The sequence below is a fragment of the Chrysochloris asiatica genome, unplaced genomic scaffold (assembly GCF_000296735.1).
Source record: "Chrysochloris asiatica unplaced genomic scaffold, ChrAsi1.0 scaffold00021, whole genome shotgun sequence".
Taxonomy (NCBI): Eukaryota; Metazoa; Chordata; class Mammalia; order Afrosoricida; family Chrysochloridae; genus Chrysochloris; species Chrysochloris asiatica.
The window spans coordinates 1374098-1399733 of NW_006408539.1; the positions used below are offsets into that span (position 1 = coordinate 1374098).

Sequence of the window (25636 nt, forward strand, 5' to 3'; positions counted from 1 at the left end):
CATGCACTGGGGGGGATTCAAAGAGATGAGTCAAACTTCCCGTCGAGGTTCCTTCCCACCCTGAAGCCCGTGAACCCTCACAAGAGCACCTTGGGGTCTGTGAGAGAAGGCCACGCCTCCTGACTTCTCTATTAAGTATGCTGTCCACACCTTAGGGAGACAGGGCTTTAATTCTGCAAATGAGCTTCTCTCTGTGGCCCCCCAAAACTTGTCCTCCAAGGACAGTACAGTCTGAAACACTCCTCACACCCTAAGGCAGTGGACCTAAGTCCTTTAGTTTGCAGTGTGTCCAGTCACTGGCTCCTCTTCACACTGGGAGCACTACATGGAAGAGAAAAATGCCTCCTCTTTGGTAATCCATTGGTTGGCTTTCCCAGAAACTGTGAGGGGTGCAAAGAGCAATTCATAGTCCCTGACCAAAAGAGCCACCTTTGGAAAGACAAGAAACCGATATATGAGGCCTTCCCCCAGGAGTATAGCTGTAACATGCTACAGACTTTTAAAAGAGAGTGAGACCATGGGGATACTGGCCTGGGCAAGAGGAAAACAGGATTTCATGTTAAAAGTGGTCAGGGATATCTGGCTTTAAGCATACTCCAAAAGGGCTACTTCTGAACACCTCTGGAAGGTTGTGCTTTGCAGTGCAAGGCTCCCTGGGAAGCTGAAAGACTTCAGGGAGAACCCAATGGCTTCAGACAATCTGCTAAGTCTAAAATTTTGGGGGCCAGCCATGCATGCCCAACCTGAAGAAGACATGTCCAGGCATCTCCTGGGCATCTTCCAGGGCTGAGCTACCATCCACAGGTTGCAGGGTAAATGCAATCCTGATGTCTCCCTTTTCCATGAAACTTTCTCATGATGGTCAGAGACGAACTGGGCAGTTCTCCCGGAATAATAAAATTGCAGCCACAGTATTACCTTTAAGTCTATTTTGGAGAGTGGAATCAAGGAAACAAAACTAACCAAAGAAAAAAAGAATAATTTCCATCAAAAAGATAAAGGTAAATGATGGGCATAAGAAACCTACTTAAAATACTTCATTAAGATAGAATTGGAAACTAATTTAAAGACAGGAAATCCACAGAAGATATAGAAAGTAACATGGAGACTGAAAAAGTTGTAAGATTCTAGCAAATCACACATTTCCTGCTTCCCAGGGCCAAAAATTCTAGCCTCCTCCTCCCCACCCTCATTCTAACAAGCTCCTTCAGCATCAGGCATGGATTTACACACTGCCTTGCTCTCCAGACAGGATGAACTGGTCAGCACCAAAGCCCTCTGCTACTTCGGCATTTTGGGCCAAAGCACAAACCATGTAAATGTGGTTTGTATTTTTTTCTCTCAAACTGAAGCCATTTATTTCTTGTTGCCTTGAGGAAGGGGGACAGCAATGAATCAAGCCTGCCGAGGCGACCAGCGGAGAAGGCAACATGAAAAGGAAAACCCCAGCCAAAAGCTGCCTGGCTCTCGCATATTAATTCCCATCCCTTGCCTGATAGGAAAGGCAGCTTCACAGATCCTTAGTTAAGGAGAAGCATTTGGTTTGGGTTGGCACAAACTGCTGTGAGTGTTGCTTTTGCACTTTTTTGGAACTGGGCAGGGGAGCAGGAAGTAGGGAAGCCATCCTTGTACCAGGCACTGGAAGTCTGGACTAGTGTCAGGGATGGAGGAGGGAAGCAGTAGTCTCACTCAGCGTGGTGGAGGTGGAAGTTGCCCTGGTCATACTCATTTACTTAGGATTTCGCCGTTTTTCCCACTCTGTGAACTACCTACCAGTTACACACCACGACAAGGTGTGCTTATGCAGAAGTGATAGTATTTATTCACTCTGGTGCTGACTCTGCACTAGGATTCTAGACATTTATAGAATAAGCTGGAGTGGTTCATCCCATCACGAAACTCTCCTCAGTTCTATCTCTACAATAATGCCTGGGACAGACCCTGCAGTTCAACTCGTGACAGTCACTACAGCTGAAGAAATCAGTGTCTATTTGTTGGGGGGCCGGGGAGAAACTCATTTCCTAGCTTTGCTCATTTCTAACTGAATTCAGAGCAGAAGAAATCTTTTTTTATTCTTTCCTTTTTTAAATCAATAATGTTTAACTTTATTCCAAATACTTCCCTACTGGTCCTTCCTATTCCCTCCAGCTTCCATATACCACTTTTCTGATGCTAAGTGATAAGTGGGGATGAGGAAATCAGACATACGGACACCTCAAAGGCATCCTCTATGTGCACCACAGCACCCTCATACTCTCAGCTGAGAAAGAATGAGTGAGACAATGGATAATTGGTCTTCTCCCTCTACAGTGTTTGGTGGTCTCCCACGTTAAACTCAAAAGACAAAAACGTAAAAGCTGGTATTCAGAGGCCACGGTAGATGAAATGCTCTGTATAGACCCACTTCTCATAGTAATGAATGAGCTTAAAGCCTAGGATTTGTTTTAAATGAAAGCGAGGTGGTTAGAGAGAGAAACAGAGGAGGGGTTCCAAGTGTGATGCCCACTTCCAGATAATTAAGGGATGACCATATTAAAAAAACAAAACATCATGGAAAGAGAAAGGCCGTGTGCTGGCGGTCAGGAGGTAGGCTTGCAGAATATGTCCTTTGATTGTTTGTTTAAATAATTATATACTCCTGTTTTTGAGTACATCCCAAAGCAAAACAAAACAAAAAAACAGAAGGAATAGAACCAAATACTGTTGAATGATGAGCCACGGAGGGGATTGTAATCATTGCAATGAAACAAAATATGAAGGATGTGTGTAAAACCGATGTTCTCCCATGTTAACTATCACTGAATTCACAATCAAAGTGAAGGTGTCCGAAGTCCAAAAAAGACCATGGTGAATCAAACACAAGTAGAGAAACGACACTAAGAGTAAATAGTCTGCCAGATTGTCTCAGATTCCACCACATGTTCTTGGTCATTTTCTTCCAGATAAAGAAAAGCTGTCGCTGACCTGATGGGTCAGAAATATCATCTCCAGACTCTTGTGATCAAATTTTTGGTTTGAATCTCCTAAGAGTTCATTAACACCCCCTGACCAGAAAGAGTGCCTGAGCCAGTGCAAACTCACACAGTAAGTTCTGGGCAGAGCAGGGAACTTCAATTGTCTTTAGGGAAGGACTGAAAGGGCTCTCTTGGCAGCAGCCAGTGGCCCAGAGTAACTTGGCCAGAGTTCCTAGACCAGGTAGGCGGCTACCTAATAACACAACTCTGAACCCATCTGGCATCTTACCTTCGATCTCTGTCTGTAGAGTGTGAACTCAGCATCTACCTTGGGCACACAGTACAGTAATTGTACACTAGACACTATTCCTCTCCAAGAGGACAGTGGGTCACTTTTTACATATGACAGGGCATTGTGACAGAGTTTCAAAAAGTAAATTAGCTCCTGAGGTAAAAAAAGGATTAAAAATAAAATAGAGAAGGAAGCACCAAGGGGAGAAGAGTCCTAGGTATGCTCCTAAGTGGCCCCATGATGGGACCTTTCTGGCAAAAGCCAGGAGTACACTAAGGGGTCTTGCTTTCACTGAAAAGCTCTTAGATGTTCTCTAGGAAATCCACAGGTCTCTTCGCAATGAGGGGGCCATACAGAAGTTCTAGAAACAGAAGACTAAGTCATGGGGATTCCTGCCCCCCCCCTGCCCCCCACTAACTGCACCTTTCCAACCACAGATAAACCTCACCTACAGTCACTGGGCCTCAGAGAAAACAAACTCAATTATAATATGTAAATGGAAAGCACAAGGGCCCAGGTGGTTATCTGCAGACTCAGCACCGCCAGGAGCCCACCTCACAGAAGCCTCCCATCCAGCCACAGACACTGCCTGGGGGGTCTCTGGGAGGGAGGCACCCATCTATTTGTGTCAGGCACTACTAAGGAAAGATATGAACACAGCGGAGTGGAGGCATGGTTCTTTACATAACATTAACACTGAAGTCATAATAGTTTTACTTCACCTTTCCAAATCTAAACCTTGGTACACTTAAGAGTCTTGCACAGGCTGAGTAAGGGGATCAGGTCAGGAACTGTAGCCTGGGTTTCTCCAGGTCGTATTTCAGAAGGCAATACCAAAGGCTACTATTTTTGGAAACTCAATTTTCTCAACACACTCAATGGGAGGGGGAAAGGAAAGGCCAAAATGAACCACTGACAACTAGACAGCTCCTACAGACCACTCTGTGCTCTCCCAAATCCACTGGAGGACCAAGTGCAAGGTAGGCATTCCGGAGACAGACATGAGGCCCCACCCCCACCCCACTACAGCCCCACTGCTTCCCAGACTAGGATGCTTTGCCACCTTGCTCATCGGCAACAAGGGGTCTTCTTCAGACTCTACCTTTTCCTACAGTCTTGACTGGGCTCTGGTTCCCCAAGGTGCCCCATCCCCACCTTCCATATACAACAAAAGACCCCCAAACCAACTGCTGTCAAGTTGGGCCTGACTCCTGGTGACCCCATCTGTCTCAGAGGAGAATTGCTCTCCACAGGGATTCAAGGTCTGTCATCTTTCGGGAGCAGATCACCAGGACTTTCTGTCAAGGACGCTCTGGGTGGATTTGAACCATCAACTCTTCAGCTAGTAGCTAAGCACTTAAACCATCTGTGCCACCCAAGGATGCCTTAAATTCACTCCCATTTGAAAGACCCAGTTCAAATCTTGTTTCCACATAAAGCTTTTCCTGACCCTGCAACCAAGTGTGCCTCTGTCCAGAAACAGTCACAATGCTGAGTGCAGGGACCTTTTACAATGTCATCTATTGTGTCTTCTGTTATTGAACTCATCCATGTGATGAAACACTCGTTAGCATGTGCTGAGACCCTTCTGATGCATGAAATCAAGTTCTATTCTTCTCCTAATTGCCTCCACAGCATTTGACAGAGAAGTTAGAAACCCAGGGCATCTTTTCAGAAGGGACTTCACTTTATTATGACCTCAGCGTAAACAGCCCTGGTGGCGCAGTGGTTAAGTGCTCTACTGTTAGCTGAAAGGTTAGCAGTTCAAATCCACCAGTCACTCCATAGGAGACGGATGTGGTAGTAAACTTCCATGAAAACCCGTGGGTTAGTTCTCTGTCCCATAGGGTTTCTATGAGCCGGAATCCACTCAATGGCAACAGATCTGGCTTGGTTTTTACGGCCTCAGCATAAAGGCGAATCCTGGCTGCTTTCACAGCCACTAAGCAGGACTCAGCATCATTCTTCCCACTCTCACTTCCATGGGTCCAAGCTTCTATTTTAAAACAGAACCTGACTTCCACAAATGAAATATCCAGCAGGATTTAATCTATTATTAGCTTAAAGAGAACAAGACATTGGTCAGGGAAAAAAGTATTCCCCACATTGATTTTACAACAGTTGCAACCCAGTTGACATAATTTCCAAGAAGTCTAGAATGATCTGGAATGAGCCTCAGAGACACAGAGGCTCAAAACTTCCATTTCAGCACAGAGATGGGCTGGAATCTAGTCTTTCAGAGAGCTGGTGACAACACAGAGACAAAAACCCAACCTCCAGATCACTAGCCAAGCACACTTTCCACCGCGCCATGTGGCCTCACCCTGCAAAAGTATGCCACTATGCATAATGGTCCTTTCACCATTAGGCTGGGATTCTAGAAAGAAATCTCTGGAATGACTACAGCACAAATCCCCAGAGTACTGAGAAAATCATGGCATTCAAATAATCACCTTCACTGACGAAGTCCCATGACGGCCTGAACTAAAGTCGAACTGGGTGACAAATCCTGAACGCCAGCTGTTTCTCAAGGTCACTGCCAGTCTGATGCTGGGCAATCACTTCCCGCTCTCGGCCATCAGTTCCCCAGTTATAAACACGAATGCCTGTAGTCTTTTTGTTTTTGTTTTTTTTCAATGGGGGATCTATTGGCATTTGCACTGAGTGGTTGTAGTTGTCGTTGTTAAGTGCTGTCGAGTCGATTCCGACCCATAGAGACCCTGTACAGAGTTTCCAAGGCTGTAAATCTTTACAGGAGCAGAAAGCCTCATCTTTCTCCCGTGGGACTAAGTGGTACTAACAGTTAATACGTGAGGATGCTAACCACAAGGTTAGAGCATTAAGTTTACCCAGAAGCACCTCAGAAGAAAGCTCTGCCATCTAACTGAAAAATCAGCTACTGAAAACCCTATGGTTTTTCATAGCACAGTTCTAATCTAACACACATGATGCGGACATGAGTCAGAGATGACTAATTTTTCTTCCTTGAGACTGTTCTCTATGTTACAAACCACCTCGTTCCTATGGACTCACATTTCTGGATGCTAAGAGTGATTCCAGTCACTGTAACCAAAATGGCCCCACTTATTTCAAACTTCTCTACAGGAGTGGTTTCACTCCTGCCTGAGAGTCACCAGGAGCATCTCCAAGGTGCTCGCTGGTTCTGAAATGCCAGCAGGAAGACATTAATGACCACCAGGAGACTGGGAGGCTGGGAGGCTGGGCAGCAGACTTACCCATAGATGTCCAGGACCCCGATGAAGGAGTGCTGTTTGAGGGAGGTGTGCAGAGCCTTGTTGATGTGCCCCACAATCCAACTGAACAGCTGGGCGTAGATGTGCTTGGCCAGGGCGTTGCGTGCGTTGACCACCTGCTGCAGGGACATGGTCTTGATGTAGGTCTCCGAGGTGGTGACCAGCTTGCGGTGGCACAGCCAGTGCTCCATCTGACTGTGCTCGACCCCTAACAGTCGGCAGAAGTTGTCTAGATGTTCATCCTGGGGCTGGGGGAGACATGGGGAGACAGGTTCAGAAGAGTGTGGAGAGCAAGCCTGGTACCTGTCCCCTCCTCTCTCTTGCCCAGAGGGAAAGCCGAGCCAAACCCAAAGCTCCCTAGTACTCCAGAACCCCACTTCACCCCTGGCCACTTGTCCAGCAGGCTCCTACACTTTCACACCAAGGAGTCGAGAGCCACAGCTCAGTGTGGCTCAAACTAAGCATTACATCTGCTAACAACCGCATCGTCAGGGTTTAACAAAGCACACACAAAACCTCCACTTTTCCTGTTTCCTGCCCTCTCCCGCTGCTGGGCTGCTGCTGTATCATTGGGTGGAGAGGGTCCCGGAGTGAAGGGAGCAGGAGGAGAACGAATGGCTCTGGAAGGGGTGCGCCTTAAAGTGTCAGGAGCAGGAAGACAGCAGATCTGGGCCAGAATGTACATGGTTCCCATCTGCAGAGTTCCACAGCAATGCTCCTCCAGGCCCACAGAGCAATCCACTTCCTCCCTCCGAGAAATCGTTACCTACAAGCTTCACCTTTGACTAGCACCCTGGTGGTGGTGGTGGTGATGGTGTGCCATGGAGTTAGTTCTGACTCAGAGGGTCTCTGAGGCTGGAGAACTTTACAGGAGCAGAAAGCCTCATCTTTCTCCCATGAAATGGCTGATAGTTTCCAACTGCTGACTTTGAGGCTAGCAGCCTGACTCGTAACCATTAGCACCCTATATGCTCAGAAATGAGCCATGAGCTCTGATGGCTGGAAGGAACCATCTAAGGCATTCAGCTGCTTCCGTCCTTGAGGCTCCGGCTTCCTCTTCCGTAAAGGAATATGGATGGGCTCGACCAATTACTTTCTGAATGAAAACTGCCTGGGAAGAAAGGGGTGTTTCAAATGATTCGGGACCCCAATTGTTGTTCTCAGGTGGGCAGGGGTCCAACACCGACACTTCTCCCAAGCAAACTTTCTTTTATCTTTGCTTCAATGATTCCACCTAACACACAATGTTAATTTATTAGTATTCTTAAAAGCACTCGCTGCTTGGGGAAAAAAAGGTTAATGTGGAAAGCTAGGACAAATGCTCCAAATCTGGCACAAATGTCACCCTGAAAAGATCATCGGTCAAATATGCAACTGGGAACATCATACATGTTTAGAGCTGGAAAGAATCTGGCGGTACCTCCAGTGTAAGCCCCTTCTCAACAAAGGTAAGGAAGCTGTGTGCCACTGAGATGAAAAGATTCACCCAGATCCCAGGCCCCTCACCTGCTTCTCAGAGATACAATACAGCCTCATCCATGGTTTACCCCAAGTACCAATCGCCTCGCCTGGCCTTTGAGTCATTGGATCACCTAATGTCCCCCAGGGTTTTGTCTCTTGGCTAATCCACTAAGCACTACACAGAAAACTTGCTTATCCTCACCCCTTATTCATTTCCTCCTCTACATCTGCCCAGCCATGAGCCTACAGAGAAGCTCATTAGTAACCCTGAAGTGGAAAGGGAATCCTTTATGGCATGATGCGCCACATTCTAATGGCCCTAAATTACTTGTGGGACTCATTTTCTGATGAGGGTGTCTGGTAGTATTTATGTGAGGGTTGGTTCGATGAAAATTAACACAGATAATGATACCATTTCCCCCCTGGACACCATATCCTCAGTACATTTTTTTTTCTGACAGATATTTAAGGTTCATCTTCTTCTCAACATAAATGCAGTTATACCAGAATGCCAGAGTCTTGGAAATCAATACAGCCAATGTTTTTCCACAGTAGTTACAAAGGCTTGACATCATAAAGGGAGACACGGAATGGAACCAGGTTTGTTCATGCACCTTCCAAGCACGAAAATATGTTAATAGAGCATTTCCTGAATCTAGTAGACCAAAGAACCCCAATTTTTAAAAGGATATTGCCTAGGATTAAGAGTCCTGGGAAAATACTTTGGAAAACTATCCTATAATCCTAACCCACTTAATTTTCAGAGGAGAAAAATGAAGTGAAGGAAAGCTCCTTGATCTCTGACCCAGAGTTCCTAACACAGTCTGAAGGAGAAACAGCTTGGTTTGGAGGTATCAGCAGGCCATCCTTTCACACACCCACAGCAGGCAGGGGTTCCATGGTCACCTCTCTTGGCCTTTTTCTCTGCAGCCACTTCCATCGCCCCCCTCCCACCCCCACCTCAATGTAAAGTCCTCTGTGGTAAAGATCTGGGGGCATAGGTGCAGTAGGCAGCAACAGGTCCAGAAGCGGCCAGTGTCCAACGTGTTCCAAGCAATTCTTATTGTAGACACAGCACCGTAGCTATCAGTGCCGCGACATTTAAGTGGGCTGCCAGGAGCAAACAGGTGAGCCCATGAACTGCACACCTGCTCCGGTCCCCTCCCTGGTATGGTGAGAAAACACCCAAGCCAGGAAGTGTTTGACAAGGACCCCAGGGACACGTTTCCCATCACTGTGGTATGGTGTGGCATGCTTTCCTCTTTTACCCCCTCTGACTGTTGATTAAAGGTGCTAACTGAAACTGATTTAACATCATGCAATCACATTTAAGCTTAATTAAATGATGCTAAATCCATTAAAAATAGCCAACTTCATAGGTAACAGATTAGTTTTACGGGCCCATATTGCCAAATTCAAGACACAAATTGCCTCCGGTGTCCAAGTAATTGCACACTGTTGCATCTCCAAGGTAACTCTGGCAGGCACAGAACACATTTTTGTGCTTTAATTAAAAATAAAAACTACCCAGCAGAAGGCACACTGCTTATGGACAGACAGTCCACACAGCAGGAGGCTCATCTTACGGGCCTGAGGAATAAACTAAAATCCACTTTCCAGAGGGGGCTTCCATAACAACCATTTCTGAAGCGCATACTACGTACATACTCAACGCTGGACGAGGCACTCATGGGGACATGCGAGGACAGTTCTGGCTAAAGGGACTGAAGAGTACAGCTGCAGAAGCAAGACTGACAGTAGTATAGGAAGAAGGACATTGGCTGGGGCCAGGGACTTGAATCAGGACCTTGGAGAAAGAGTTTTCTCTTTCTGGGCCTGAGTAATGGGGTCACACATAACAACCGGCGAGGGTGTCGCAGAACCAGGTGGTGTTTCCTTCTATTGTATGTGAGAGCCAACTCGAGGGCACCTAACAACAACAACAACAAAGTAAGAGGGTCGAAAGATGATTTTAAGGTCTATTCTGTTCTAAGCATCAACAGCAAAGATGACTGTTAAAGATTCAGTTACTATTTCTCTATGTGTTGAGGCTCTCATGACTTAGGATGGGCCCTGTTCGGACTACTCCACTGCAAATTGGTTCTGACATAAATCTTTTTTTTTTTTACGTTTTCATTATCATTGTCTTTTATTATTGTTGTTGTTGTTGTCAAGTGCCGTCGAGTCAATTCCAATCCATAGCGACCCTGAATAGGATTTCCAAGGAGCAGCTGGTGAGCTTGAACCACCGACCTTGCAGTTCAAATGGCTTTGCAGTCTGGCGCATTAACCCACAGCGCCACACCAGGACTCCTTTTATTATTAGTATCTTTAAAAATCAAAACATTGACCATCTGCCAGTAAGTATCTAAGAATGATAATATCAGGAAATTATACTCAGCAACATCGTATGCACTACATTTTACTAACGATAAGTTATGCCCCCAAATAGACATCCATAAGTATAGTTTGGCATAACTCACAGACGTCAAAAGTTGGGGACTAACTGAATTTCACTGAATCCTCCCACTAGCACTCTACAGTAGGAAATGCCATCAACAGTCTGCAGGTTAGAACACAGGCATGGTTAAGTTCAAGAACTTCCAAAGTCACACAGCCAGTAAGTGGGAGAATCAGGGCTGGGGACACCAGGCAGTCCTGACTCAGCATTCTCCCTCAATTAGACAGCCTCCAATTGGAGAACAGAGTCCTGGTGGATTAATGTGCTCAAATGTGTTCAAAGTCGTTTGAACCTCAAAGTCGGACATTTAAGCTCACTAGCTGCTCCTTGGAAACCCTATACAGGGTTGCTACGGGTTAGAACAAACTCAGTGGCACTTAACAACAACAACAACTGGAGAACAATGTAAGACTAGCCTAGACCACAAACCTGTGCTCAAAACTTTGTGTGCCTTCCTGCTGTGTTTAAGAGAATGGGCATGCTTCACCATGTGGTACACGCCCCTGCCCATCAGACATCCCCGTTTCCTCCTCATCAATGACATACCCCACCCAGCCCTTCTTCCCCAAGTATGTGCTGATATTCTCACCTTCAAATAGCCCCCATGCAAACATTCAGTGGGTGCCAGTGTGGGTTAGGTACCCCGTGTGTGGGGGGCGGGGCAGGGTAGATGTGAGCCTAGCAGAGCAGACCCCAGAGTTTAGTAGAGCACATGGGTGAATTTACACAGCTCTTTACAGCTCACTGTGCCTTCACGCAAACGCCTCGTGTACTACTCTGCCTGGCACTTTCACCATCCTGACAAGTACTGTGCATGCGATTTGGGTGAAAGTTTACAGAGAACATTGATTTCCCATTCAACGATTCATTCATACACTGTTTTGCGACATTGGCTGCAATCCCCACAACATGCCAAAACTCTTCTTCCTCCCGCCCTGGGTTTACTATTTCTCTTCGTCCATCTTTCCTATCCCTTCCTGTCTTTTGAGCTTCAGCCCTGGACAAATACTGCCCTTGTGATCTCTCTGAAGATTGATCATTCAATACCTCCAAGTTTTACTGCTCACCTTACAGGTTTTTCTATCATTTGGCTGAAAGTTGAACCATAGCAGAGAGATCAGTTCCAGGCCTGAAGGCTATCGAAGGGCCACCAGTCTCTATCTAACTGTAAAAAAGGCCTTGCCTTTTTTATGAGCCTAAAGTTTGATCCACATTTTTCTGACTCTATGCAGAACCTCCTATTGGGATCCTTTTCAGAGGTCAGTAATGGTAGCCAGGTACCATCTAGTTCTTCCGGTCTCAGGGTCATGGAAGCTGGAAGTCACATGGGCCATTAGTCCTCTGGACTGTCTTCTTGCATCCTCAGTTGTCTTTACTCTTTTTTTCTCCAGATAGGGAGGAACCAACTTAGTGTTGGCATTTTTCTTTGAGAAGCGACTAAGTATGGTGCCCAAGCCTCCTTCGTATCCTTGCAGGACGGCCCACATCCACAGCTCAGAAAGCATTCAATGGATTCATGATATTCTTCAAAATTCCATGTACCTCCAGGTACTTGGAAAAAAAATCAACCCATCAGAAATAATTTATTGAATAGCCACGAAATTCCCTGCCCTCCGTGACAGAAATCTGATGGCAACTGATTCTTTTCAAATCATCAAGTGAACAGAAACCATTATTGTTAAGAATAAATAACCTCTGGGTGTCCTCTAAGTGCAGAGATACATTTTAGTTGTATAAAACTGTAAGAACACAGTAAATTGTGTACATTTTATCTCTGGAGCTGGTGTGCAACTTACTGATATACTACAAGATTCACCATCACGTTCAGCCTGAATCTCCACATTTCCAAGGTGCAGGATAGAAGCAATTATCTTAAAAATGCTTATCTGATGGGACTCTCTCACTCCTGAAAAAAAGAAGAATGAATGACACTCAATATCCACAGTAAGATAGAAAAGGGCATTTTACCCTTTTTAAGGGCTTAAAAAATAAGGTTTGATTTTCCTTTCTGGGCCAGTGATTCAGGCCCTTCACCATATAATTACCACTCACAGGAACAGCTCAGAGGGCAAAGGGGCTTCCGGACTTAAAGGGAAATAGCCTCTCTGTGATTGTCCTGATCAAGCCAGATGGGTCATGCTACCATTTTAACGTCTCAAAGAGCACAGGAGAGGCATCAAGCATGCAGACTCATTTTGGACTTCATTTCAACATTTATGGATGGTTTTATGTGTTTAATAAGAATGGTCATTTATCTGCAGTTGTTTTACTCCCAATATAATATCCTGCAAACATCTGTGACACATATCCAAAGTGCCAACAGGGGAAGAGAAACTTCTCCAGGGAGAACTGTTACAGGGGCTGGATGGCCAGCTGGCTCCTGGTCAGTCTAAGGTGGGGGCTGACAGGCATACACATCTGTGTTTGTGTGACTGTAGCAGCGGTTCCAATGGCATAAAGCCATTGGAGTAACAAGTCTAATGCCCATATGAACTACCTAAAGAATGGCTAATCCCTTAACACTTACACTTAACTTTAGCTTTAAGGCATATCATTTCTTTTCAAGTTACAATATAGTTCAGACTTATGAAAGAGGCTATGTAATAACACAATGAACACCAGTAAACCTTCCATTGAGTGTGAGAAATAATACGTTTGTTTCCCCAAGTTCCTTCCCATTACATGGCAATATTTCATGTGTCTCCCTTAAAGATTTAAAGCCTCAGAAACCCTATACAACAGCCCTTAACAACAACAACCTGTGTTTTATTGTCTTTGCAAAGGCATTTGATTGTGCAGATCATAACAAATTATGAATAACATTGTTTAGAATAGAAATTCTAGAACACTCATGTGCTCATGCAGAAAGTGTACATAAACCAAGAGGCAGTTGTTCAAACAGCAAAGAGCTATTTCATAGTTTAAAAGCAGGAAAAGTGTGTGTCAGGGTTGTATCTTTCACTAGGTTTATTCAATCTGTATTTGAGAAAATAATCAGAGAAGCTCAATTACATGAAGAAGAGCCCAACATCAGGATTGGAGGAACACTCATTAACAACTCGTGATATGCAGATGACTCAACCTTGCCTGTTGAACACGAGAAGGATCTGAAGCACTTACTAATGAAAATCAGACTATAGCCTTTGGTATGGATTACAGCTCAATAGAAAGAAAACAAAAATCCTCACAACTGGACCAGCAAGTAACATCATGATGAACAGAGAACATACTTAAGCTGCCAAGAATTGCATTTTAGTTGTATCCACAATCAATGCCAATGGAAGGAGCAAGCAACCTATTGCATTGGACAAATGTGCTTAGTACTAAAGTATTCTTAACATGCTAAAAAAGCAAAGATGTTACATAGACGTTAAGGTGCACCTGACCTAAGCCATGGTATTTTCAATCACCTCACATGCAAGTGAAAGTCAGGCAATGAATAAGGAAGACCAGAGAAGAATTGATTCATTTGAATTGCAGTGTTGGCAAAAAACATTAAGTATGATATGGACTGCCAGAAGAACAAACAAATCTCTACTGGAGAAAAGACAGCTAGGGTGCCCCTTGTAAACGAGGTTGATGACACTTTGTACCTAAGACATGTCATCAGCGGAGACCAGTCCCTGGAGAAGGACACGGGTTTCTGAGGAGCAACTGGTTAGTTTGAACCACCAACCTTGGAGTCCTGCACTTATCCTATGGCACCACACCAAGACTCCATCATGCATAGTACGGAACCAAAAAGAGGAAGACCCTCAACAAGATGGACTGACACAATGGACTAAACAGCAGTCCGATTTTGAGGATGGTGCAAGACCACACAGTTTCCATTCTATTGTACATGGGTCACTATGAGTTGAAACTGACTCATGGCACCTAACATTTCTGGCCAGTTGCAGTTACTTCTTTTTAAGATAATACTATACTCAGATTCCTCGTGTGGTGCTGTGCTGCTCCTTGGAAAGCCTATAAAGGGTTGCTATGAGTCAGAACCAACTTGACAGCACTTAACAACAAAAACTCGGGTTAAAAAGAAGAAACAAAGTAAATGACAGTTACATAAACGGGAGACAACAGTGCTATTTGAGGATTAAAAAATATAGCCAGATGATCTACAAAGTGGACAGTCTAAGCATGAGCTTTACAAAATTGGCTCTAGACTTTAAAAATGTTCACTAACCACTACCACATCCACATAAGCTGCACAAAGACAGAGGTTTACTTTTTACATTTTCATTATGTAAAATTTCACAATAGATAAAGTAAAACAAAACAAAACAAAAAACCCAACCAATGTAACGAGTTGCCATTGAGGACGGACTTCAGTTTCATCGTTATATCCCCAGAGCCTAGAACAGTGTCTGGCCATTGTGAGGGCTCCAAATGATGACTGATGGAATGACAGTGTTAACTGGCCAGTATACACACTGCCTGTCCTTACAAGTGTCTGAGGAAACATATTCATCATTCAAATACCTGGTTTTATCCCATTCTTTCCTTCAATTTTTTTATTAAATGCTAATAATAATAATAAACCAGCCAGGCATCAAAGAATTTAGGCATATATTCTACTTCAATGTAACTAAATTAAAATTGGGGAACGGAAGGAAGACTAAAGTCAGAGACTGGTCCCCAGGACAAGACAAGAAGGAAGACCCCCGTGTACCTTGTAGGGAGTAAGATATTAGGTCCTGTTTGCTGTCAGTCAGAGCTTAGACTGTCCTGACTCCCAAGCAAGTCACATTGTTGTTCTTAGGTGCCACTGAGCCGACAGAGACTCACAGCGACATTATGCACAACAGAACGAAACACTGTCCGATCCTGGACCAATCTCACAATTGTTGCCACACTTGAGCCCATTGATGCTGCCACTCTGCCAATCCATCTCACTGTGGGTCTTCCTCTTTTTCTCTGACCCTGCACCTTACCAAACATGACATCCTTCTCCTGCGACTGGTCCCTCCTGACAATATATTCCAAGATTGAGAGACAAAGTTTGGCTCTCCTGGCCTCCAAGGAGCACTCTGGCTTCATGTCTTCCAACACAGATCTGTTGGTTCTTTTGGCAGCCCATGGCATTTTCAATATTCTCCTCCAACACAATAACTCAAAAGCATCAATTCTTCTATGGTCTTCCCTATTCACTGTCCAGCTTTTGCATGCATATGAGGTTATTGAAAATACCATGGCTTGAGTCAGGTGCACCTTAGTCCTCAAGCTGACATCTTTGCTCAAGACTTTATAAAGGTCTTGTGCAGCAGAGTTGCCTAATGAAAGCTCACAAAGCCTAAAATGCTTATTACCTTGTCCTTCAAGAACATGTTTGCCAACCCTCTGAGTAAAAGAATGGACTTGTTTCTTAAAGAGTAGGGAAGAAATGATTGCAATGCCATTTGCCTTGAGAATTAAAACACCCAGTCTCATTTAAGCCTTGCAGGGAGCAACCTTCTTCATTCATCAGCCCCTGCCTTTTGCTCCCACCTGCACTATGGGGACAACCACAGAGGCTTTCTTCATTCTCCTCAAACTGGACAAACTGCCATCCTGCTCAATGCCAAGTTTCCTCCACTAGCTTCCCAACTCTGAAGAATCAAGCAGGGATGTCATGCTGTGGGTGGAGATGTCAGGGATGGTAGCTAACAGTGTGTCCTCTCTCAGCTTCACATCTGCCCTTCTTTGCTCTGAGTGTGGAGCTGTACCTGGTAAACTCTTCTTCGCCAGCTGGTAGAATGTCAAACTTCGTCAACAGAGGGTGGTAGTGTAACTGCAAGAGGACTACAGCAGGAAGACCTTTGCCTTCATAATCCCGACCCTCCAGTATTACCATATTTATTGTAGAGTCCAGCAACCTCAAGCATGAACTTCAGTTGTACCTCCAAGTCATGTACTCCCAATTCCTACACAGAGACGATAGCACGTCCTGCTTGCCATGTTTTATTTGAACACTGGATTCAACTTTTCTGAGCCCTGTTGGTGACCCACAAGGTCACCAGCATCTCGGAAGAGAAAAAGATGAGGCTGTCTGCCCCTATAGAGGTTTACAAGTCTCGGAAACCCTATGCAAGGTCACTATGACTCAGAATCAACTCCATGGCAGGGGGTTTGACTTTTAATTTTTAGATTGTCACAAAAGAAGGTAAGAAATGCTGCTCTGTGTTAGTCCCATGTCTCAGAAGTCCAATGGCTGTCTCTGTCAGGAAAAGGGCTGGGAAAAACACAGGGTCTAACTTCTGAGCTATTATTCCCTGGGTTTTATGTAGGCTGACTTCCCAAGTCATCTTTTTTCCTGGTTGCAGGATACAAAAATTCATACTTGAATTTCTTAGTTAAGAAAGGCTCAGCATCTACCTTACCAAATTGGGGCCCTGCTCCCCAAAATTGGCAGAAGAGAGGGAAATTTTTCTCTAGCTCTACTCTCCTTTCCCTAAAGAACGAAAGATCTTGTTGTTTTAGGACTTCCACTCAGTTCAATATGGAAACGGTTAACAGAAATAACACCTGCATGTAATAAAGGCTTTTATGCTACTCTGCTCCCGTGTGTTATTTAGCTCGGATCCCATGAAGGTGGCACCTCACTGCCTTGATCCCAACAGAGTGTTCTTTCTCCTAGCGTACACTTCCTCTACGTCCACACCATAGCATGGTACACAAGGCTATACTTGGGTTTCCTCTTTTGGCTTCAATGATCTGAAAAAGAGACACTGCACTGCCTGGGAGGGTGATTCCCAAACCCTTAAAATAAAAAAAAAGCCAACAAAGCTCTGAGCCTTAAGTTTTGGAGTCTGAGGGTTGGAGTGAAAGAGAGTACAAAGACATTTCTATGCTCACAAGCATCCCCATGAGCTTGTGAGAACTGGCAAGGATAATGGGGCAGCGTCTGGCTTTTCTACTCTTTCTACGGCCTCTGGGCCCGTTCCCCATATTCAGAAGTTCCTTACCAAGAAGTGTGAAGGCTTGTCGCGTCTTCCCAAAGTCTTCAGCATCATCTACACCCTCGATGGATGTCTCCCCTCCCTGAGATGTATAGAAAAAATCCTCGGCACAGGCTGTGGTAGGCAAGAAAGGCAAAAGGCAAAAGTAAGGAAAGGCAAAAGTAAAGGCAAGCTTCACTTGGTTTACCTGCAGAAGATTTCTACTTCCTTAATATACTATTCCCAGACCAAATTTTATTCCTGGCTACAAGTTGTTGCTGTTAAGTGCCACAGAGTCTGTTCTTACTCATAGCAACCCTGGTAGAGGATTTCCAAGGAGCAATAAATGAGTTTGAACCACCAACTTCTAGTATACTGTTGCCAGACCAAATTTCATTCCTAGTCACAAAATGGTGTTGTGAAGTGCCGTAGAGCTAGTTACAACTCATAGCAATCCAGTATAGGGTTTCCAAGGAACAACTGGTGGGTTTGAATCATCAACCTTGTGGTTCACAGTCCAGTGCTTATCCTACAGCACCACACCAGGACTCCACTAGTTGTTGTTGTTGTTAGGTGCCATTAGAGTCGGTACCAACACATAGTGACCCTATGTACAACAGAACAAAACACTGCCCGGTCGTGGGCCACCTCACAATTGTTGAGTCCATTGATGCTACCACTTTGCCAATCCATCTCATTGAGGGTCTTCCTCTTTATCTCTGATCCTCTACCTTACCGAACATGATATCCTTCTCCAGCAAAGTAGGAATCTTCAAAATATTCTTTATCCACAATTACAAATGGTAGAGAAGATGATAGAATACAAGACAGAAAACTGCAGTATATTGATAGAATGTTGCTGTATTTATATGAAGCTGGTATGTAAAAAATTTATTAACATACAAGATATATCATAGATACTTCAATTTACAAAGGATTTACTACAGACTTAAAACCGGGTCTGAGGAGCACAATAAATGTATGCCCACACTAGAATCACAGATTTCCATGACTTTGAACAATATTAGTCTGACCACCTCATTTGACAAGTCATGGAAATCTGAGGACTATGGTTTTGTTTGGTTTTGGCTTGGTTGTTTCTTTGACAAAGTTGGGGTACATTTGAACTATCAAACCCAAACCCTAAACCAAACCCACTTCTATCAAGTCAATTCTGACTCACAGTAACCTATAGAGGGTTTCTGGGACTGCGAGTTTTTAATGGGAGCATACAGTCTCATCTTTCTCCCTCAGAGTGGCTGCTGGGTTCAAACCACCAACCTTGGGATTAGCAGTCCAACACTAATCCATAGTACCACCAGGGTTTTTCGAACATGCGCAAAGGCACACTGAGATCCTCACACTTGTGCTCTCATCCCCTGCCTCAATTTCTCTTCAGGCAGCCCTTTGGTAACAGCCTTGGGAGCGGCTGCAAAAGTGGGGCCCAGGCTGAGCCTTAGAATTGAGAGAGAATCTGGGCTACAGGAAGGATAGAGGGACCAGCTCTTATGAGGGGGCTTGGCTTGGAAGTCAGCATTTAAAGCAACAATTGCACATGATCAAAATTACCCTTGAAAACATGGGTGAAATGACTGTCTCTTGACCTTAAGGTGTATGGTTGAATGCACAGAAGTTAAATGTGCTTAGAATGCAATTTCGGTGCAATCCCCCTGTTCCTACAATACTGAAATCTCCCAAATTGACCTAAGAATTGTTTGAGCCTCTTCATTTTCTCCATCTGGATCTCTACTGCACATGGTCCAGTCTTGAGCATATGTTGCCTGGAGGTGGGGAGGGAAGGGAGAGCAATTCACTGGCAAGAGGGTAGACCCATGTTAGCTTGAGTGATGGGGAAAGCAATATACAAGGAGGAAGTGGAGGGTGACAGAAGAATGAAGATCGGTGAAGACACAGGGAGGTATGTATGGGCTAAAGTGGACAGTAGTAAATAGGGATAGATACACAACCTTGGAACAACAGTGTTCTGTGCATACATACATGGACTGAGGAATAGGCTGAATGGGTAAGGAAGGAAGAGTGGCAAATATATATTCCGCACAAAATACATAAGAGTTTGAGAGAAGGTATTTGCATATGGGTTATTTACCTTTCCTGCAAACACAACTATGAATGTGGTGGAGCATGTTGTTGTTAAGTGCCGTCAAGTCGGTTCGGACCCATAGCGACCCTGTATAGGGTTTTTGAGGAGCAGCTGGTGAGACTGAACTGCCAACCTTGCAGTTGATAGAATGTTACTGTATTTATATGAAGCTGGTATGTAAAAAATTTATTAACATACAAGATACATCATAGATACTTCAATTTACAAAGGATTTACTATAGACTTAAAACCGGGTCTGAGAAGCACAATAAATGTATGCCCACACTAGAATCACAGATTTCCATGACTTTGAACAATATTAGTCTGACAACCTCATTTGACAAGTCATGGAAATCTGAGGACTATGGTTTTGAGCACACAGCAAGCAAAATGATGAAAACTTCTAATCCTATCAAACACCTTAAGGCAATCAATTGGCCTTGAGCCTCAGGACCATCCTACTTTGATGAGTAGTGTCAGGGATAGATACACAACCTTGGAACAACAGTGCTCTGTGCATACGTACATGGTATGCCACTGGTGCAGCTACTGGGCTCTCCATGTGTGCAAGAAAGATGAATGAGAATAGAAGAGGCTTGTAATCCATTTGTCAAATGGACCCGTGAAACATGTGAACATCAGTCTCCATGACTTTGAGACCAGAAGAACTAGGCAGTACCAGTACCCAGCTATCACTACTAGCTCCTTCCTCTGAAAGGGATCACATCACGTTAGAGGGTCTTGGATAGAGTAGGAGAAGAAAATTTAGAACAATACAACATTATTTAAACAACAACAAAAAAAAGACCAGGTTTACTGGTCAGAACAAGACTGGAGGAACCTGGGACTCTGGCACTTGGCCACTCTCCACGTTTGGAAAGGAGCTCATCTCATCCTCAAGGCCCAACTGTCACCAAGCAGGTATACAGAGGGACAACAACACTAGCAAGGTATGCTCACCATGGAATGATCAGTCATTCAAAATCAATCAATCGGACAGCATTTTCCTAAGGTCAAAGGTGAGAAGTGATGGGGGTGGGGTGGAATGGGAACCACAGGGAGGAAGTATAATACGTTTGTTGCATGGAGGGGATTGCAATCATTGAGATGAAACAAAGCACATCATTTGTTGAATGTAAAACTGATGATCTTGTCTTTAAACCTTCAAAATTGACAATAAAAAATTTTTTTAAAATGAAAAAGAATAGTCTCCTGGCTTCCTCTTGCCACCACAGCCTCATGCCTTTTTCCTTTCCTCCCCATCTCTATGCTCCATAGGTATCGGTTTCCTTACCGTCCTCCATCAGTGCTACCCTCCGTCTGTGCCTTAAATGGTCCCTCCCTTTCTCCATTTCACAGCATGGATCCTATGGACCAAGTTTTACTGAAGTTACCAATTCCTCTGGCCTGCTAAGTATACATCTCCACAGCCAGTTCAGGAGTGACAAAACTCAGCATTAAATGCCAGTCTTATTATGCACAGTCAAGCCATCAACACCAAACACACTGCCCAAGGGCACAGATAATCAGATAGCAGTTGCATTTTATGAGGAAAGGGTTCCTTGAGAAGTGACTTCAACCAGAGCTTCAAACTGGTTTGGTATTATTCATTCATGGCCCAAAACCCAACACGGACAATGTATCTGCTACATGTTGCCATTGCTGTTAAGTGCCGTTGTGTTGGTTCTAACTCATAGCAACCCTGTATAGGGTTTCCAAGGAGCGGCTGGTGAGCTTGAACCACTAATCTTGTGGCTCAAACTGACCTTGCAGTCTAGCACATTAACCCACAGCGCCACACCAACCAAATATCTTGTCTGGGGAATTCTGACTTGTGTAGGAAACAGAAAGTGGTGTTTCACTCAAAGATGATGGCCAATTACATTCAAAGTGGTGTGGTGGGCCACCAACTGTGGTGGACACTGCAGCAGGTCAAAATCTCTCGTGCAGGAGATTTTGTTGCTAGACAATGCATCTATCTGCTGGTCTTGCTTCTATAGGCCGACTGGACTATCTCAAACTGGTCTAAAGCCCTGACTTACGCACACGATCATGATTAGAGGAAAAGCACTTGAACTGGGAGAGGAAGGCTTTCAGCCCCATGCTCACTCTTAGCCATGGAGGAAGTGAGTTTTGAATTTTAATGAAGAAAACCACATTAAATCGTGGTGTGAGATAACATATTTGTCTCTTTTTATATTTTAAAATAAAATAGAATTGATTGCCCGAGAAAGAAAACACAAAGTATTTAAGCATGCATTGTTTACATATGTAATTTATTACTGTGAGATAGGGTTATCAGGGTCAAATATTAATTTTTGGTTTTATTCACTAATCTTCTTGACCAGTTCTTCATCTTTTCTTCCTCAAGTGTTACATGTCACATGTGAGACAATGAAGGATTCATAAATGCGTGGCTAAGGACCTGAACGTCAGCTACAGCTACGACAGGAGGTAACTTTGGATTCTACATGTAACATGCAGTTATGGCCCCAGCGGCTTTTTTCATAGCCATCCTCTTTGACACATTTTTGAAAACTATCTGTTAGGATGACCTTTAATACATCTTGAAGAGCTTTGTGACGAGACTCAGGGCTGTGCTGCAAACCTGTGTGTCTGGCAGCCTTCCTCAGCAGCCACGCAGAAAGCTCAGATGGTCCTATTTAATTCTTTCATATTGGATTACTTAACAAGCTCTGGCAGAGAGCAATGTAACAGCTTCAAAGGCTTACTAATAAAAGCATTGTTTCTTTTTTCTCCTTTACGCTCAACTTCTCAAAACACCTAATTTGGTGATTTTCATAGTGTCTATATGAGGAAGATGGAATATATTATTTATTCCAATTTTTCAGGCAGAAAAACTGAAGATTGTAGGACTTGTATGTGGTGTCCAGGTTTTCCCAGGGTTTGGGAATTGGAAGCCTATTAATGATCACTCAACTGTGGAGATGATTGTTTATGACATCACAGGACTCCGCCACCATAAACACAACCTAGCACTAAGGTGTACCTGACCCAAGCCACATAACTGCCTCACATACAGCTGAAAGCTGGACAATGAAGCAAGAATGCCGAAGAAGAGCTGATGCCTTCAAACTGTGGTACTAGTGAAGATACTGAATGCATCATGGTCTCTCAGAAGACTGAACAAACCAGCCTAAGAAGAGGTACAACCAGAATGCTCCTTAGAACAAAGTATGGCAAAACACTGGTTCACTTACTTTGTACACATCACCAGAAAAGACCAAATGCTAGAAAAACCCAACATGTCTAATATAGCAGAGGGTCAGCAAAAATTAGGGAAGGCCTCAACAAGATGCACTGACCCACAGCTACAACAATGGAGTCAAACATGGCCGCGAAGATGGGGCGAGATTTGGTAATGTCTCCCTCTGTTCTATATAAGGTTGTCATAAGTCACAGCCAACTTGACAGCAACTAACTTATTATAAGCATGTCAACTAAACACATCAGAAAGACAGTCTCAAATGATCTCTAAGAGAGAAACTAGACTTCCATCTGGAAGCACAGAAGGAATTTTCAGACTTTATCAAAGACCTTTCACTGTCAACATACAGGGCCCTGCTGCTGGATGTTCTGAGAGGAACCGCCCCACCTTACATGCTTCCAACACCCAAAGTCAGACCCAGCAAGTTACCTCCTTCAGGCTGACACTTACCACTGCCGGGGCCACTTGGGTCAGTGAGCAGCATTCTTTACTTAATGATTTGATTCCAATCCGATGACCAGCTCCTTTACGTCTGCTTTAAGGTCTACAACAGCCTCTGCTAACATCTTTCTCCAGATCTTTCAGTACAACAGGCGTCAGAAGACTACAGCTTTTCTTTGTCAGCCAGCTCTCACCTCCCCTTTCAGGGCTTCGAAGCCTTCACTGACCACTCCCTCCCAGAGCAACTTCTTGAATCAGGCCATGTACAGACCACACAGGGGTGAACCTTGTGATTAGAGCTCTGGACCTTCAAGACCAAGTTCATGGGCTTGTGCGTCACGTAGGGAGGCTGTACTTTGACTTGTGCAAGGCCAGAGAGGTTGTCTGCCTATAAAACTGTATCAATACACATATATAAGTGAAAAAAGAACAAAGGGTCACTTATATCTTAGTAACCTAAAGCTGCATTTAAGAGAAAATGGGCCCATTACACCAGTATAGGTTTTACAATCATTTAATTCATATTATATTCTCACAAGTTAGCTTACTGACTTTTTTTTTTTTTTAATTCATAATGAGGTCATTTTGAATGCCTTAGGCCACAATGATGGGGCAGAGAAGGAGTGTGGACATGCCAGGATGCAAATCTGCTCCCTCTACTCTCAGATAGATGTATAAAACTCATGCTGGGCCAAGGGGTTTTGCAGAGACTTCTGTGAATCAGAACAGTATATTTTAGGTGAAGATGAGAGGGAAGGATGCAAAGCAGGTCTAAATATTCATCAGCGCCACTGGTGAGGCCTTCTTTAGCTGATGTTTCCAGCTATCATCCAGAGTTATCAGTGGAACAGAACTCAGAGCTTCAGGGCTCACAACCAATCCACCCACAGGCCAAAGACAGCCGCCTGCTACAGTACAAGAGCTTACTTATCAAAGGCTCTTCATTTCATCGTCGATGCTCTCAGAGGGGACATACAGGTAAAAGACTACAGAAAATTGATTAAAGTGGGTAGTCTGCAACTGCCTCAGCCAAAGGTCCATAGAGTTTCCAACTTGAAGAAGTACATAATAAGGAAAAATCATTTTTCACACCTCAATAAAGCCATGTAAGTGAAAATGGAATCCTGGTGTGGTGTTGGAGGGTAAGCACTGGACTGCTAATCACAAGATCAGCAGTTCAAACTCACCAGCTGTTCCTCGCAAACCCTACACAAGGTGCTAGGAGTAGGAAGTGACTTGAAGGCACTCAACAACAACAACAACAACAAGTGATAAATAATCACCCTGTTACCTTAAAGTTACAACTGAAACATTGGTCCAAATACAGTCAGATGGGTCATGCCAGTTGGGTAAGTTTCCTATAACACTCACTTTACAAAAAAATCCTACCTCTTCAGGTTGATCCTGAAAAGCTGCCTCTTCTGCATTCCCCTCTGGGACAGAAAGAGGAGGACAACCATGGTCTTTTCCATGGCCGTCTTCTGAGTCACTTGGGGCTGCACCGACAGCTGAGCCACAAGTCCCTAGCTTAGGGTCCTGCTCTGCTTAGCAAGTAATATGCACTCCTTGTCCTTGATGAGTTTACGATTTTGCTGAGGAGAATCAGACTTACAAGCCCAGAACGACTAGAGATCTCTGCCATACAGAAGTTTCCCCTTCAGGGCCTGTTATGAGTTGAATTTCGATCTCAAAAAAGGTGTTGCAAATCCTAGCCCTGTAATTACAACCCCACTGGGAAATGGGCTTTCTTTGTTATGTTAACAGACCAGACATAGGTATCAGGTATGTCTTAAATCAATCTCATCTGAGAGATGAACATGCTGATTAAACCAGCACACACCAATGGGGAGGAGAGCGGCCACCCGACATGAGAGGTCCCAGGCGCCTTCCCCCAGAGTCCTCAGAAAGAACGCCTTCCACCACAGCCAACTCCCTGAATTTAGACTTCAAACCTCCAGAACTGTTAGAAAATCATTGTTTGTTGAGGTCCCTAACTTGAGATATTTGTGTTATAGCAGCACAAGGTAACTACAGTCAAATCCCATCTAAGTATTAATCCCCATGGAACCTTCGGAGCTGCCTCCACGATGCTTCAGTCTGCAGTCTTTATCACCCTGAACAACGGGCTGTAAGGTCAGTGAGGGCTGCGTCCGCAGTGCCTACTACAGCCTGAGAAGATCATGACAAGCGGAGGAAGGAACAAATGCTAAACTGTATGGTACAGGCACTAAATGCTACAGGAGGAGTTCATGAGCTCTAATGTGGAGTCCTGGTGTGGCGCTGTGTGTTAACGCACTGGACTGCAAGGTTGGCAGTTCAAGCTCACCAGTTGCTCCTTGAAAACCCAGTACAGGGTAGCTATAGGTTAGAACTGACTCTATGACACCTAACAACAACAACAATTCAGAGTAAAGAGGGCAGACTACATTAGAACCATCTGATGTGTTCCAGCTACTGAGAGCCCAAGCTGGTGTGGCCACAGAGGGTTCTGACCTCTCAGGTGGTTAGGATTGGGATAAGGGACAGCAACGC

The 25636-nt window shown here is 44.4% G+C and overlaps 1 protein-coding gene across 1 annotated transcript in view; it reads right to left on the bottom strand.

Annotated features, from left to right (window-relative positions):
- MYO5B (myosin VB) overlaps nt 1-25636 on the bottom strand; it is a 227494-nt gene that overhangs the window by 131593 nt on the left and 70265 nt on the right. Inside the window, exons 8-10 of the mRNA XM_006837488.1 lie at nt 17361-17468; nt 12219-12328; nt 6483-6748 (exon numbers count right to left, since the gene is read on the bottom strand). Coding sequence (XP_006837551.1) covers nt 6483-6748; nt 12219-12328; nt 17361-17468 — 484 coding nt within the window. The remainder of the gene's footprint in view (nt 1-6482; nt 6749-12218; nt 12329-17360; nt 17469-25636) is intronic.